The sequence below is a fragment of the Marmota marmota genome, unplaced genomic scaffold, assembly GCF_001458135.2.
Source record: "Marmota marmota marmota unplaced genomic scaffold, marMar, whole genome shotgun sequence".
In the NCBI taxonomy this organism is placed as follows: Eukaryota; Metazoa; Chordata; class Mammalia; order Rodentia; family Sciuridae; genus Marmota; species Marmota marmota.
In genome coordinates, this window is record NW_025999853.1 from 20,447,755 (window position 1) to 20,461,367 (window position 13,613).

Consider the following 13,613-nt stretch of genomic DNA (forward strand, 5'->3'; position numbering starts at 1 on the left):
TTGGGTTTGGGGGGGGGGGGTGTTTGTTTTCTGTACCAGGGATTCAAGGCACTTAACCACTGAGCCACATCCTCAGCCCTTTTTATTTTGATACCAGTCTCACTGAGTTGCTTAGGGCCTCACTGAGTTGCTTAGGGCTTCGATAAGTTCTGAAGCTGGCCTTGACCCTCCTGCCTCAGCTGGGATTACAGGTGTGTTCCACCATGCCCAGCCAGAAAGGATTTTCTAGGCAAAAGGAATGTAGTTGCACGGGCACAGAAATAATTATATAAACTGTTCATCTAACAACTTGTGTATAATAGAGAAAATTTTAGATGAATCTAGAAAAATATTCTGAGGCTTAACTGTGATACTCAGTTGTACTAAGAATTTTGTGGTATATGTGTAACAGCTGAGGAATCATGTGTTTTTAAGGAAGCATATTGGTGTGTTAAAAAAAGAATAAAGTATATATGGAACAGCATAAAGGCAGTGATACCAATTTAAAAGCCATTGCAGTAACTCAGGCAGTAAGCACTGGGAACATGATACAAGGGAGGTTTGGGGAAGAATCCATAGGAGTTATATTGATCCTTAAGGGATGCATGGAAGAAGGAAAATGGAAGAGGAGGTACAGATGACTTAGGCTTCTGTAGGTAAGTTTAGAAAAGATGGTGTCTTTTTACACACTCAAATTCTGATACCCACTTTTCAGGTGGCACCGTGATTCCCTCTCAAAGTGAGATGACGGAAGGATGTAGATTTGAAATTCTTTAGCACACAAATTGTATGGGAGTAGGTGACATATTTCCTTAACAAATATGAATTGTGTGAATTGGGAAGGGAAAAACAAGACACTGTAAAGAACACCAACTCAGGTGTGATGTGGGCAGTGAAACCAGAAAGGTAGAAAGCCAACCAGAAAGGAATAGCTTTTTGGTTGTCAGGGGGAAAAGGTGCTTTTAAAAGCTTTTGGTAGATAAGTAGTGCGAACAAGTTAGGAATGATGGCAATTGAAAATGAAGCCCGAACTAAGATTGCAGTTGTAGAATAGGAAAGAAGAGATTATTGGGAATAATTCAAGAAATACTAAATATCTCGAGATGAAATTAAAATTGTCATTAGTTGTGGGATTGTACACTACCTACTATATATTTGTTTAGTGTTCCCCCCACTTTGGAAATACTAATTTTCTATTGTAATGTGATTTTTTTTCCTATATAAACTAGGTACCAGATGCAATTAAAAAATGTCAGAGGGCTGGAATTACTGTACGGATGGTCACTGGTGATAATATTAATACTGCTCGGGCTATTGCTACCAAATGTGGTATTTTACATCCTGGGGAAGATTTCCTATGCCTGGAAGGTAAAGATTTTAACCGAAGAATACGAAATGAAAAGGGAGAGGTAAGGATTTTTTTTTTTTTTTAAGTTTTTTAGTTGATTAACTTGTATATTAAGAATTTCATTCAACAAATACATATTGACTATGAAGTATATATTAGGCACTGTACATGAATAAATGCTGTCCACATCTTAAGAAGCAAAAAACTAGCATTCTAGATGAAAGGGGTGATAAAGAAATTGGTCCTAGAGGGAATGAGCATATGTTGCTATTATGCTTTATCAAAGTAGTTGCTTTGAGTCAAGACCAGTTTCCGAAGTACAATGTATGCAAGGGAGTAAAGGGAGATGGGTTTGGAAAGGCTGATGTGGATATATTTTAGGGGACTCCAAACTCAGAACTTTTCACATTAAGGAAGTTCCAGTTTTATAGACAGTGAGCAAATTTTTAAAATTTTGATCTTATAATGTATATAGTAAGAATTCTCAAACTTAAGCTTGTATCAATTGAAGTCACTACCGAGTATCTGATGAGATAAACCTGGGCCATGCCCAAGAATTTGCATTTCTAAGAAGTTCCCAGGAGTTTCTGATGCAATTGCTCTGTACTTTTGAGAACACTGATAAATAATGGTAGATAGCTAATTTAGAATTATGGAACTAGGTTTGGACACATTTTAACTTTGATAAAATTTTATAGATTGAGCAAGAGCGAATAGACAAGATTTGGCCAAAGCTTCGAGTACTTGCAAGATCATCTCCTACTGACAAACATACTCTTGTTAAAGGTAAGTAGATTTTACAATTATTTCACAATTTCTTAATACAGAAATATGTTTTGCTTCCAAAAATAGTAATAGATAGGGAATATTAGATTGAGTCTCATATTTTCCAATAAAATTTAAATACATTTCCTTTTGATATCTTATGTGAATTGTGTTTATCTTCTGATTAAAACAGGATATTGCTCCTAATGTAACCTTAGTTTCTTGAGTTGATCCTTGTTCAACATCCAAGCAGTTTCCATTTCTGTGTTTGTTTAATTATGTATTTTTAACCTTGAGACTATAAAACTGACCAGTCAGGATAGTCAGGATATTCTGCCAAATCACCTTATTAATTAAAGAAAATGTTTTTACAGCACAAATATTTACTTTTATTTAAGGTATAATCGACAGCACTGTCTCAGAACAACGCCAAGTTGTAGCTGTAACTGGTGATGGTACAAATGATGGCCCAGCATTAAAGAAAGCAGATGTTGGATTTGCAATGGTAGGAATTAACTTATTCAAGTATTCAGATGTAATTTGCTAGCTGTGTTGTTTGCTTGTTTGTTGACTGTATTACTGTTGATTCTAAATGCTGTCCCTCAAGATTAGTTTGAGGGATAATCGATAAACCTAAATTGATTTGTAAGTCTAATTAGTTTATACACTAGCTTTATTTGATGCCATGAAATCTGGTTAGATGATGATTTCTTTGGACAACTGAAATAATGTCATAAATTTACCTTGTACTCTGTAAGTTGTCATCTCTCATGTCATCTGAACCTTATATAGCAACCTTCTCAATCAGAACACAAGCTTAAAACAGATGTACATTTACATTAAAAATATGCTTAAGGTTCTTTTAAAGAATAATAGAATGTTGTCTTTTTTACATACACATAAAATCTTTTGTGATTAAAAAAATTCTTGTTTCCCCCCATATCCTCAATTTAATTATTTTCTCTTTAGTTTTGGAAAATACTGATTGATAATCACAGTTCTCAAATCCAAAACTATAAGAAAACTGAATTTTTTTTGCCCTAATTGGCTGCCTGGTCATTTTTCACATTTCATTTAAAAATTTTGTGTTTGACTTATAAAATCTATTCTGAATTGATGTAGGGCTATTATTTGTCCCGTTAGCATGAATATATATAGCCATTGTAGAAATTTTAATGTGTTAATGTTGCTTAACTCTTTGGGAAATTTTGTGATATGAGATATGTGCCTTATTATCTAGCATATGGGACACTTTGAATTCTGAAACAAAATCTGGCCCTAAAGTTTTAGATGAGAGAATGTTTGTGTGCACCACTATGTTTACATGATTTGTCCCTCTGATATTTTTTTTGCTAAAATAGAGATTTAGAAGGAGACTTACCACCCTGGCAGCCTTTCAACAGGTGTGAGAGAGATGGTAAAAGGAAATTATATTGGTAAATTTTCTTCAACCAAAAAAGATTGCATCCAGAGATCCTTACCCTGCCGTGTCCCAAATTCATAGGCAGCTGCTTTGGAATGATCTTTTGAAGACTTGTGAAGAATCACTGAAGAAGAAATAATTAGGTGCTCTGTCTTGTACTCCAGGCAAACAGGATCACTAACTACAGCAGTTGGGCATTGAGCCGTTGAGTAGTATTCTTATTGCTGCTTTTATCTGACAGTGACCAGAAAACTACATTATGTAGGATGCATTTTAACAAAAAAAGAAAGAAAAAAAGCTTTCTTTCCAAAACTTGAGTATGTGACAGATAGCCTGGGTTTTAATAAATGTGGATAAATACAGTAATGCAAACAAAAGTATAGCACAATGACTGGTCTGTTTCTGTTTTTAAGCTCTGAAGGTTTTAGATTCAAATTTACCACTTTTTTTTTAATGATAATTCATCAAAAGTCTAAATTTATCTCCAAAATAAAGAGGAAAGAGTAAATGCTTAGCAGCTCAGACTTGAAACCACTCTTTCCTACTTAGAGACATCCCTATTTTACCTCTTGACATGTTTAATCTGGCATTGCAGAGGGAATGGCAAATTGCCTATCACATGGATTTGGGAAAGGCCTCTGAGGATCAAACTGCCTTTTTAAAATTTTACTAACACTAATACAGAAAAGTGCCTAAATCATAAGAATACAACTGAACACAAGTGAACATACCTGTTCTATATAGGCAAGAAATAGAATGGTACCTATATCCCAGACACTCCAGTCAACTCTATCTCTCTGCAGAGATAACCAGTGTCCTTAAGATCATTATTTTTGCCTGTTTTTGAATGTTGTACAGAATGATCGGAGTTCATCATCTTTTATTTAGCACTATGTCTCTAGAATTTATCTACGTATTTAGCTGTAGTTCATCTTTATTAATATGCAGTATATTAACATATCCCTTTCTGCTGTTGACAACGTTGTTACTATTAGAAGTTGAGTGCTTCTTCAGTAGATACTTAAAGAGATTTTCTATTTTCATCCCTGCCTTTACCCCTACAAGTGCAACCTGGTACTTCCTGAGCCTGATAGAAAGATTTCATACTATCAGAAATAGGACTGCTTTTCTGCTGTCCCTACCATTGGCTTCAGATTCAGCTTTCTTGAGTCTGCTGAGTTATTTACCATTTGTTTATCCATTTTCAGTCTGTAAGGTGTTTTTTTTAATATTTTATTAGTTGCTGATGAACCTTTATTTTCTTTATTTATATTTGGTGCTGAGAATCAAACCCAGTGCCTCACACATGCTAGACAGGCACTGTACCACTGAGCCACAATTCCAGCCCTCCAGTCTGTAAGAGTTTTGAATTTTATTTTCCATACTTCCCTCTTTGTTTGATTTCTGCTAAGCCAGACATCTATAATACCTTCTTCTAGCCTGACTCTTAAGTCACTGTTAAGTATAATGGCAAATTTTTATTTATTTTATACTACTCATTTGAGTATATAAGAATTATATTCTAAACAATTAGTCTAATAGATTTTTTTTTTCTTATACAGGGGATTGCTGGAACTGACGTAGCTAAAGAAGCATCTGATATTATTCTCACAGATGACAACTTTACAAGCATTGTTAAGGCAGTTATGTGGGGACGAAATGTCTATGACAGCATCTCAAAATTCCTTCAGTTCCAACTTACTGTTAATGTAGTAGCAGTCATTGTTGCTTTCACGGGAGCTTGTATTACTCAAGTAGGTGATGATTTATTTATTAAAACTTGCTTATTTTAAAGCAAAAAACTTTTTTAAAGTACTTAAGTATTTAAATAAGCTGAAACTTAATATTTAGGTTAATTATCATAAAAAATGTAATCCTATTCTGTTCCTTAAGTTTTTAAATCCTAAAGGCTTCCTGAGAATTTCTGAGTCCCTAAACAGTTGTGAATGTCTATTAGGAAACATATCTTTTCTAGGATTCACCGCTTAAGGCTGTGCAGATGCTGTGGGTAAACCTCATAATGGATACACTTGCTTCCTTGGCTCTGGCAACGGAACCACCCACTGAATCCCTCTTGCTTCGGAAACCTTATGGTAGAAATAAGCCTCTCATCTCACGCACAATGATGAAGAATATTTTGGGTCATGCATTCTATCAACTTGTAGTAGTTTTTACACTCTTATTTGCTGGTAAGGATTCAGTGTCTTAATTAAGCTTCAGTTAATTTTTTCGAATCCATGTTAATGACATTCAACATGTTTTAGTGTTAAAAATTTTTGAGTCTGAGTTCTGTTCCTGACTCCCTATTTATCTTTAATTTCTCATCAGGGAGTGCTTGGTAAATTTTGGGAGGTAGTGTGATGCGGGGTAGGGAGGGACAAAGAATCTTCATCATCATTATCCTGGCTTTGCCACTTATGTGTCTGAACTTGGCATGTCAACATAGTTTTGGGGCTTCAGTGTCCTCATCTATAAAACAGAATAGTTGTCATTCCAGGTCAAATAAAAAGTCTGGCTAGTTTTTATTATTGCATAATTCCTTGACATGTTATGATTTTGTATGGTAATTACAAAAAATTTTTTCATTCTTTCAGGAGAAAAGTTTTTTGATATTGATAGTGGAAGAAATGCTCCTTTGCATGCTCCACCTTCGGAACATTATACTATTGTTTTTAATACCTTTGTGCTGATGCAACTTTTCAATGAAATAAATGCCCGGAAAATTCATGGTGAAAGAAATGTGTTTGAAGGAATCTTTAATAATGCCATCTTCTGCACGATTGTTTTAGGCACTTTTGTGGTACAGGTGGGTAATTAGAAAAGATGGTTTCAAAACTGATTATTACATGGGAGATAGTCAGCAAACAGGTACCTTGTTGTAGAACATAATTTCAGATGTGTGTGTGGGTCTTCTATATATTGCCTTGATGATGCCTGTAGTTTTCGTGTTTATCTAAGATGTACAATAAAATGTGGAAACTTGGTCCCTTGTTCTTAGAAGTCAGAGTCACAACTGACTAGATAAATTATTTTATTTTTTCCAACTCTCAAATGAAAAAGTCCCCAGCATCTTAATATCCTCCTTTTTACATCCCTTATTATATTAAAAAAAAATTTAAAAATTAAGAACACTGTATAAAAGTAAATGTTGGTCTTTTTCACATTATTGTCTTGGTTTACAAAAGAAAATTATTTCAGTTTTATCTCTGAAAATCTAGACTTTACAGTCAAAATCCTTATAATCTTATTGAGTGGACTACTAACAAAACTTGGGACACTATCTGTGTAAGTGTTCAAATAATCTTGACTTTAAAATATGGTGGAATTAACAGAATGGAATTTTACTATTTTCAAGAAATTTTCAATGTTAACTACTGTTATCTACTGAAATTATTCTTTTTAATTTCAATATTTGACATCTGCTTAATTGCCAAGGAAAAGCTTGTCAGACTCACAGAAGAGCGAATATTTTGTTACTTGATCTTTAATATTCCCGTATACATTACTTTAGGACATTTAGAATAAGGAGAAAAGAATTATGAATTTTATTTATGTGTATTTACGGACTTTACTTTGAAAGGAGAGTAGATGTCTAAGGGTATACCACTTTGGCTGGCCCATGTTTCATACAACTTTACAAGTTGCTTTTCTTCTCTACAGTCCATTTATATTTATCCTAACATCTAAATGTTAGTTAACCAGAAATGAAACAACTCTGTAGAAGGAAAAATGGGGTTGAATGTTTTGTCAGCTTTTCTGTAGTTCTTTTTCACAAAAATATTTACCATCTTTTGTAAAAGGCATAAATTATTCAAAGAAGTGGATAAAATACAAGGAAATGTTGTCACTTGTTGTTATATTAGAAACATTATAAAGTTATACTTCTTAACCATGAGAATTTTAATTTTTAGAAGTGTAATTTAAGCGTGAAAAAAGAATGCATTTGAAATTTGGGCAGAGGTTTTTTTTCAGTTGTTTTATTTACAGATGTGACTATTTTAATAATGGTTGTTCACCTTGTGTTTTAGAGGATATAAAGTTTTTTTTTTAAGAATGTGGACTTTAAAATTTAAAAGATTTAAATAAACTTAACTCTTTGATTATTCCTTCAGATAATAATTGTGCAGTTTGGTGGAAAACCTTTCAGTTGTTCAGAACTTTCAGTAGAACAGTGGCTATGGTCAATATTCCTAGGAATGGGGACATTACTCTGGGGCCAGGTAAAAATTTCATTTTTCATTAAAATTGAATTGTTTCTTTTTTTTTTTAATTTTTTACTGTATATTTTCTTTAATCAGTTTTGCTAATTGATTCTAAATAGTGACCATTTGGGTCAAAAAAAGGAATTCTGGGGAGAAAAAAAGAAAAGGAATTTAGGGGTTTTTTGGGGTTTTTTTGTATTTGTTCCAGTACATCACTGTTGTTTATCATGCCTATTGTTTATTATGTTTATTTTTAGCTTCTTTAGAACAAGTTTTTCAGTAGTTATTAAAGATAATGTATTTATAACTGGTTAGGATGCTTACATCTGTATCTTTTACTCTATCACCTATTTTTACATTTTCAAGTTAAAATTTTTACACAAATGTGAAAATAAAATATACTTACTTCATTATTTTTGCTGTGTAATTTTTTCTAGGATGTTGCATTGGAAAACTTGGGGTTTAATTTAGAGAACATTTCCATAAAAATTATGGTATCTGGACAGTAAGGCTACAAAATGTCATTTTAGAGTATTTTAATTGAATAACCTTAACAGTATATTTATAAAATACTAATTCCTGAAAAATGAGATAAACCTCATCTTTATTATTTTCAACTTCCTTGCAAATGCATGTCATTATTTTTAAAGATGAGTAGTAATACTCTGTAATTGTCCACTGTAACCCATTATCATTAGTATAAAACTAGCTGATAGAGAGTCTATAGTATCATTTTCATAAATTCAGGTTAGCAAATTATGATATATAACTTATATAAAGCTCATTTTATTGTCATTATGTAAGTCAAACCAAACTTTCAGGTTTTCCTTAAACTTTGCTCAGTCTTGTTTCTTTTATCTAATCTTGCTCTTGTGTTTTAGATTTTGAGTTTTTTTATACATTTTGAAGACCTCATTATTAGAGATCTTCTTTTAAATGGAATCCTTGCTTGTTCCACATTTCTTTCTTGATTTACCATTCTAATTATTTCATAGTATTCTTTGCTAGGCAGAATAAAACCCCACAAATTCCAAAGTTCTGGCCAAATTCAGGAAGTAGAAATGCAATACAGTATACATACCCAGCAGGATTAAAATGATCTTGTCTGTTGATTTTAAGTGCATGATGGTAGAAAGAACACTGATTTTGGTGGCCAGGAGACCTGGAGTCTTAGCACTCCATGAGCAAGTTACTTCAAGTATCTTTGAGCCTGTTTCACCTCAGTAAAATGAGTTGGTTCTGTATGACTCAGTGCTTGTTTCTCTCTGATAAACTTTCACTAGGAATGGTTCTTTACACTTACAAGCTAATACATACTCGGTGTTTTTATATCCTTTATGTTTTCTTAGGCATCTGTTTCTATTTGGTGTCATTATAGTGTTAACTTCATTATCAGTGTTAATTTATTTTTAAATAGTTGCATTTTACATAAAAATAAATACACTTATTAAAACTGTTTTTAGTATAACTGATGACTTTCTAATTTCTAATATGTTTTCCTCATGAATTTTTATAGCACTCATGAAACATAAGCTTGTTTTACATCCAGTAAGACCACCTGCATTTTCCTTTTATTTGGAGTGAATATAGTTAATAGGAATTTAAGTAAACATATGTATATTAGAGCATGATTATATAATATACTGTTGTAAATATTCAAGTCAATGTATAAAAAAATGTAATCAGGTGAATTCCTATTCAGGAAAACTTTTGTGCTTCAAACTTAAATCTTTTGTGTAACTAAAAGAAGACTATTCTTTGTTCTGGGAGAGAAAGTCTGATCAACAGGATCTCATTGCTTCCTTGGTGAAGATAGGTGGATACTCTTGCAATTTTTATAACCTTTTGTATAAAGTTGCTCATTTTAACTGTACTCAATATGATACATTTCTAAGTTCTTTCCCCTGTGTTGTAGCTTATTTCAACAATTCCAACTAGTCGTTTAAAATTCCTAAAAGAAGCTGGTCATGGAACACAAAAGGAAGAAATACCTGAGGAGGAATTAGCAGAGGACGTTGAAGAGATTGATCACGCTGAAAGGGAGTTGCGGCGTGGCCAGATCTTGTGGTTTAGAGGTCTGAACAGAATCCAGACACAGGTATGGGCCTGGAAGAGAGGTAGGAGAGGTGATGGGAGAAGGGCTTTCTGACCTGGGGAGGAGGTTCACGTGTGCTCCTAAACTTTCTTTCTAGCCTTCCCAACCAACAAAATTTATTCTTTTGAAAAAATACTACTGGTGGCTGGAATGAATGAAACTTTTAACTGATTATGAAAGAATGTGTCTTATATGCCCCTAAGCTCCTTTTTTCCTAGCTTTTTTTTTTTTTTAACCACCCCCTTCATCTCAAAATGCTATTCTTGCCTATTTGCTCTGTAAAAAGTGCCTTTTTCTTTACTTTTTTATATGTTGATAGATGGAATGGTCCTTTCTCTTGTTCTCTCTCTCTCTCTTGCTGAGCAAGCTGTCACAATCTCTGATTCCTTGCAGATGGATGTAGTGAATGCTTTCCAGAGTGGAAGTTCCATTCAGGGGGCTCTAAGGCGGCAACCCTCCATCGCCAGCCAGCATCATGATGTAACAAATATTTCTACCCCTACACATGTAGTGTTTTCCTCTTCTACTGCTTCTACTACTGTGGGGTGTGAGTGTGTGTTCCTAAGTGCATGAAATTAACATTTCCTACTTCACACACCTAACGTTTCTCATTTTCTCCTTAATGTTTAAACTCATTGTTCAGGCTTTTCATAAAGCTTTCTTTTCGTAAAGTGGATTGAGACCTCAAAGTGTTGTCGTTGTTGTTGTTTTATTTCTTAGAGGGCTAGATAACAGGTGGAACAATTGCAACCAAAGATTAGCTATGAATTCTGTGAGCTTGTCTCTATGCTAACTCTTACAGTTAATATGGGGAATAAAATTATAGCTTAGAATTTGTGAAACTACTATAAATTTTTGAGTATATGCCTTTAAACGTGTTCATATGCATGGTTCCCAGAAGCATGTTATTTGAAACTGAGCTAACAGAACCAGGAAATTGCATTTGTAAAAATAAAATATGAATTTAGTATTTCAGCTTTATCTTGTCCGGTTTGGAAAGTAAATTAGTAGCCTTAGAAAAGTTCTGTATAAAAAAGTATATATAGTCAATTGTTTGTCTTCTTAATTTGAACTTTGTCTATCTTACTTTGTGTTTTTTAAGAGAGAGTACCTATATAAACTTTTATGGTATTTATGGTTAGTTTGGGGTTTTTTCTCATTTGCATAATCAATTTAGTTTGACATCAAAGGTAAGAAATTTCTATTGTTTTCTAAGTAGGAAAAATATATTGATTGATTATTGAACCAATATTTCAATAATATAATAATATATTCATCTTATAATGTCACTAATTGAATAACATTTTCTATTAGGTTTTTAGTAAATGGCAAACTACCTTTTAACCTTATATGACCCTATTGTAAATTGGGGTCTTCTGATTTCACAGTTGTTTTCAGTATATTGGAGGCAATAAAAATATATACCAAATTCCACTCATACAATTGCCAGAATTCTTAGGGTTAGACTTATATTTTGGGCAGAGACCTATCTTTTTCGTTTGGTCTCCAGCCAGAGAAGAACTAGAGGAGTCTTGGGTGAGCTGGACATAGAGTCAGTCTAGGGAGAAAGCAGCACAGACTGTTTACCTATTGCCTATTAGCTTAAGTAATTTTTATTTGATATTTTTAACAATGTTGTAGAACAGGTAGAACCAGAACTGTCCCCATTTTACAGGTGTGAACACTAACTTAGAGATTAAATGACTTGCTTATAACTAATAAACATGGTATAAAACAAAAAGCAGGCAAGTTCCCTAAAAACAAACTGACCTTGTAACATTAGGATGTAACATTTACATGGACAGATAGGAGTCTTCCTTTTAAAAATTACCTACCTGAATGAAATGGCAAATGTAAATTGCCTGGCATTACACTTGTACATTGTCAGTCAGATGTAGAATTCATACTATCTTTGGCTTCTCATCATGCAGCCCTAGATGGTAAATGCCTCACAAACCTCTGTGGAAGACCTACCATATGTAAGAGCTATTTTAAAACCTCCAGAATGTGCAGTCTAGTGAGAGAACAAGCAAGAAGTTGGAAGTTCCTACATGGCAATGACCTACAGAATATTATAGCAGGATCCTTAATCTACCCTGGGAAATCAGAAAGAATTACCTGAAGGAAATGACTCCCAACTTGCTCCTTGGTAAATTTTGCTAATTGAGAAAAGCAGGCCTCTATGGCAATAGTTTACTAATAAAAAAAAAAAAATGATAAACTATAGAAAATTGATGAAGCTGAAGTCGAATATGAACATCTGTGTATCACAAGAAGCAGCCAAACTAAGGCTGTACTGAAAGACCTCCTTTCCCCAAAATCTTAAATTTGAAAAATTTTAAAGTTGAAAGATTAATACATGATTACATCTCACCTGAATTTACCACATCTTAATATGACATTTACCTTGTCTATATATTAATAATCTCTTTAGACCACTTGAAAGTGGCATATTTGACATTTCATCCCTAAATACTTTAGCATATACCTCTTAAGAAGTCTTGCAAACAATAATACTATATTATATTCAGGAAATTTAACATTGATTCCTATTACCAAATATATAGTCTATATTTAGATTTTTTCAGTTTCTGCCAAAGTATTCTTTATAGCTGTTTTGATGTATGATCCAAGAAAGGATCATCAACAACAATTTGTTATTACTCTTTAGTCTCTAGCCTGGATCTATTCCCTGCCTTTGTTTTTCATGATATGGTCCTTTTTGAAGAATCAAGGCCATTCATAAAGCGTCCTACATTCCAGATTTATGTGATTTATTTCCTACTGATTAGCTGCATGTTAAATTTTTTGACAAGTTTATCTCATGGGTGTTGGGTATTCATTTTTATTTCAGCAATATTTTACTGAATTATTTCTAATTTATTTTCTAGTTTGGGAGGGTGTCACATGATCATAGGTATACTGTAGTGACTATAGTTCTCAGTCTGATTGTGTTCCAGGCTTTATGTTAAATATCAGATCAGTTACAAACTCTGTTTTAAGACACACATGCACACATCTGCCCCAGGCTGTTTTCTGATGCACAGCTGTATTTGAAACATCTGAGTTGTTGGACCCATCTGGTATTATATTTTAGGGAAGTAGCAATACACTTCAGAAAGTGGCAAAAGGAGGCTTGTGGCTGTTACTTCACAAGTTTTGAGATGTTTACTTCTTTATTCTATATCCTGTGTTCTCAGGACATGAGGAAGTACTCAGTGACTAGATCATATCCTGCCAGTAATTATCATTATACACTATTGCAGTAATTATATTGCTGTTCTTTTAAATTTCTTTGAAGCTTTGCCTGAGAAGCATAGTCTTTGGTGGTATAGGATACCAGCCAATATATAAAATTAATAAAGAATATTAGTATGTTTAATGAAAAGTTTCATTTTCACTGTGCTTTTGACCTAATACTGAATAATCTTAGAAATATCTAGAAACGTCAATTTTTTTTACTCTTATTTGTAGCCCTTTCTTTGCTAAATAGAAGAAATGGTAATCCATTTTAGCTTTGTCAAATATTAGACTTGAAACATCTTCACAGAGATCATCTTTTCTTCCCCCTCATTTATTAGCAGGATCTTTATAAGATCTCTAAAGAAAAATTATGTAGTTTTTCTTTATTTGTAAATTATATCATTCTAATAACCCTTTTACCATTACTGAATTCTTCTTGCTAAATCTATAACTTATCTTCCTGGAAGGGAGAAATTGAGGAGAAAAAAAAAATTGTACTTCTAAGCAAAGGGTCAGCCAACTACACCCTGTTGGTTAAATTTGTCCTGTTTCCTGTTT

The 13,613-nt window shown here is 33.2% G+C and overlaps 1 protein-coding gene across 6 annotated transcripts in view; it reads left to right on the plus strand.

Moving 5' to 3' along the window:
• Positions 1 to 13,613, plus strand: part of Atp2b1 (ATPase plasma membrane Ca2+ transporting 1) — a 109,825-nt gene that overhangs the window by 83,814 nt on the left and 12,398 nt on the right. For 2 of the 6 annotated variants that reach the window (XM_048804130.1, XM_015482948.2), the window contains exons 13-21: positions 1,209 to 1,388; positions 2,026 to 2,113; positions 2,491 to 2,597; positions 5,078 to 5,269; positions 5,491 to 5,704; positions 6,110 to 6,321; positions 7,628 to 7,735; positions 9,633 to 9,815; positions 10,206 to 10,292. In XM_048804130.1, coding sequence (XP_048660087.1) covers positions 1,209 to 1,388; positions 2,026 to 2,113; positions 2,491 to 2,597; positions 5,078 to 5,269; positions 5,491 to 5,704; positions 6,110 to 6,321; positions 7,628 to 7,735; positions 9,633 to 9,815; positions 10,206 to 10,292 — 1,371 coding nt within the window. Of the gene's footprint in view, positions 1 to 1,208; positions 1,389 to 2,025; positions 2,114 to 2,490; positions 2,598 to 5,077; positions 5,270 to 5,490; positions 5,705 to 6,109; positions 6,322 to 7,627; positions 7,736 to 9,632; positions 9,844 to 10,205; positions 10,360 to 11,617; positions 11,624 to 13,613 lie in introns of all 6 variants that reach the window. The other 4 variants (XM_048804140.1, XM_048804144.1, XM_048804138.1 and 1 more) reach the window with 4 other exon arrangements.